This window comes from Rhagoletis pomonella, unplaced genomic scaffold (genome assembly GCF_013731165.1).
Source record: "Rhagoletis pomonella isolate Grant_MI unplaced genomic scaffold, Rhpom_1.0 Rhpom_scaffold_12429, whole genome shotgun sequence".
Lineage (NCBI taxonomy): Eukaryota > Metazoa > Arthropoda > Insecta > Diptera > Tephritidae > Rhagoletis > Rhagoletis pomonella.
The window spans coordinates 1-3,272 of NW_023470958.1; the positions used below are offsets into that span (position 1 = coordinate 1).

A 3,272-nucleotide genomic window follows, 5' to 3' on the forward strand; every position below is an offset into this window, starting at 1 on the left:
GTTCACCTAACGAAAATTCAGTTACCTAAGTTCAACGGGAAATACGACGACTGGATTACTTTTCGCGACTTGTTTCTTAGCGCAGTGGGAACAAAGTCAGGGTTGAGCCGTACGCAAAAGTTTCAATATTTGGTTTCATATCTAGAAGGCGATGCCTTAGCCAGCATAAAACATATCCGTGTGACCGAAGACAATTATGAGCAGGCATGGGACCGCTTAGTCAAAAGGTACGACCGCAAACCGCTCATAATTAGATCACTGGTGCAATCGTTTTTGGCTCTTCCCACCCTCTCTTCAACTAACACATCGGTACTTCGCCAAATAGTTGATGGAGCAGATCAAGCCATCAGAGGTCTGGACGCGTTGAATGTCACATCCCGCGACCCATGGCTAACTCAACTCTTGCTTAATAAATTAGACGAAGAAACGCGGAAAAAGTGGGCAGACAAATGCGATAACCAGAGCGAAAAAGGGTTTAGCGAGTTTCTCGAGTTTCTTTCTCATCGCTGTGACACATTTGAGGCGTGTTTACCTCCCCGCTCAGCCCACTCACGTCGCGTCGCTTTGTTGGCAAATGTTGATGACAGGAAGAACAAACAATGCGTCGTTTGTACGGACAATCACACGCTTTGGCAATGCGCTCAATTCAAACAGTTATCACCGTCGTCACGTCGGGCAGCTGTACAAAAACAAAAGCTATGTTTTAATTGCCTTGCCTCTACGCATTCCGTGCGCTCTTGTCAATCGAAGCATAGCTGTAAAAAATGTAGCTCACGCCACCATACACTTCTGCATGATGAACGGTCTGCCCTCACGCCCTCTTCTACTTCTTTTCCTTCATCAGCACAAAATAGTTGGGATCAAAATGAGCAAGTACCTGCTGTCACTACGCAGCGTATGCACACGCCAACACTAAAGCAAGCACCGGTCAGCACTTTAACCTCCGTTACTGCTGCTATGCCTCACACGTTTCTCCCAACGGTGGTGGCCGCAGTCGATGACAAATGGGGAAATCGGGTAAGCTGTCGAATATTGCTGGACTCTGGATCAACAATATCATTTGTGTCAGAAGCCTTTGTACAACGTGTCGGTCTATCACGTACAAACGGTCGTATATCAGTTTCTGGTCTATCAGCCTGCAATGCCGGAGTAACGCGAGGTCGGGTGTACTTCACTTTAAGCTCTAAATTGAACGACTCGACACTAGATATACACGCTTATATTCTCAGCAAGTTAACATCGCAAATTCCTGTTCAGACCGTGAATATTTCTTCATCATCGTGGCGATCATCATGCTACCGTTAACATTGATGCGCTGTTTCGGTCATTTATGGAAGTCGAGGATGTCAAACCTACACCAGAAAAGATCAATATGGCAGATCCAGCAGAGGCCCATTTTGTTCGTACTCACACGCGTCGTACTGACGGTACCTACGTAGTCAAATATCCCTTCAAGGAAAAGGCACCGGCAATTTCATCAACTCTTTCGCAAGCTGTCACCAGATTACAATATATGGAACGCCGTTTCAAACGTGACTCATTTCTGAAGAGTCAATACATAAATTTTATGCGTGAGTATTTGTCGCTTGGCCATATGGCCCGTATTACGCCGCAGGAAGTTGACTGCCATCCATCGGAGTGTTTTTATCTGGCTCATCACGCAGTTCTCAAACCAGACAGCTCAACCACGAAATGCCGAGTCGTATTTGATGGATCCTGCAAAGATTCTGGTGGCTACTCACTTAACGAGCGTTTGCATATTGGCCCACCCATTCAGCGTGATTTGTTTGGCGTGTGTATTCGTTTTCGTCAGCATCGTTACGTTTTCTCAGCTGACATAGAGAAAATGTTTCGCGGCATTATGGTATCAGATTCTGATACTAAATTCCAACGAATCGTTTGGCGGGAGGATGCGGGTTCACCAGTGGAGCATTACCGACTACTCACGGTAACCTACGGCCTTGCTGCGTCGCCTTTTCTTGCTGTACGTGTTCTCAAGCAACTGGCAGAAGACCATAAGGTAACCTACCCATTTGCAGCGCGTGTAATATTGAATGATACGTATGTCGATGACATAGCTACCGGATGTGATAACGTCGACGAGCTACTCCAGCTTAAAACTGAACTTATCGAGCTACTAAAACGTGCAAATTTTAAGTTACAAAAATGGTGTTCGAATTGCAAACCGTTGTTGGAAACCTTACCAAGAGAGCTGTGTGAGCGTAGCCCAATCGACATCGCTTCCGAGCCCAACATTTTATGTGTTAAATTGCTTGGAATACAGTGGAGCCCTGACACGGACGAGTTCCAGATAGCAACTAAATTGCCTGAGTCATGCAGCGAGCCAACGAAGCGCAGTGTGTTATCGACAACAGCCAAAATCTTTGATCCTCTTGGTCTGGTGTCACCGAGTGTCGTGCTCTTTAAAATACTTTTACAAGAAACTTGGTGTCAAGGTTTCGACTGGGATACTAAGCTGCCACCTACTTTGAGTGATCACTGGAAGAAAATACTATCCGAGTTGCATTATCTCTCCAATGTCAGGATTCCACGTCAAATAGCTCCAGCCGGCGTCTCAATCGAAATCCACGGCTTTGCAGATGCCTCATCGTCGGCATACGCAGCTGCAGTTTATAGTAGATCCAAGCTAAGTGACGATTCCTTCGTTGTAAATTTAATTGCCGCAAAAACCAGGGTTGCCCCGTTAAAGCCCCTGTCAATTCCGCGCTTGGAATTAAGCGCCGCTCATTTGCTAACCAAATTGGTAACATCTATTACTACCTCTCTCACCTTGAAAATTGCGAATATGTATTGTTGGAGCGATTCTGAAATCGTGCTGCACTGGCTTTCATCGCCCCCTCGTAGATGGACGCCGTTCGTGTGTAACCGTACTGCAGACATACTCGATGTTTGCCCTCGCCAGCATTGGCACCATGTGCGATCAGCTGATAATCCCGCTGACTGTGCGTCCCGTGGTGTGCTTCCAACTGAATTAGCTCGTCACTCGCTTTGGTGGCATGGGCCGTCATGGTTATCTTCGCCTCGAAGCCAATGGCCAACTTTCGGCAACACCACCCCATCGAATGACTCACATGTCATTATCGAACAACGCAAACCTCCTTCAGACATAGTTCTTTGTGCGCAAGACGACCAACCCGCTTTGGATAAACTTATAACAAAATCTTCGACATGGATACGTTTGCTACGTGTTGTGGCATACTGTCAGCGCTTTATTCGAAGGTGTCGCCGAAGTGAAGCAGAACCAAATCCTC

General features: G+C 46.6%; 1 protein-coding gene across 1 annotated transcript; it reads left to right on the forward strand.

Annotated features, from left to right (window-relative positions):
* Positions 1-1,330: 1,330 nt before the first annotated feature.
* LOC118756836 lies at positions 1,331-2,764 on the forward strand (the record flags this gene model as incomplete). The annotated part of the gene is made up of 1 exon (XM_036491573.1): positions 1,331-2,764. A coding segment is annotated over exon 1 (1,434 nt), but the record flags the coding sequence as incomplete, so codon positions are not given.
* Between the last annotated feature and the right edge of the window lie 508 nt (positions 2,765-3,272).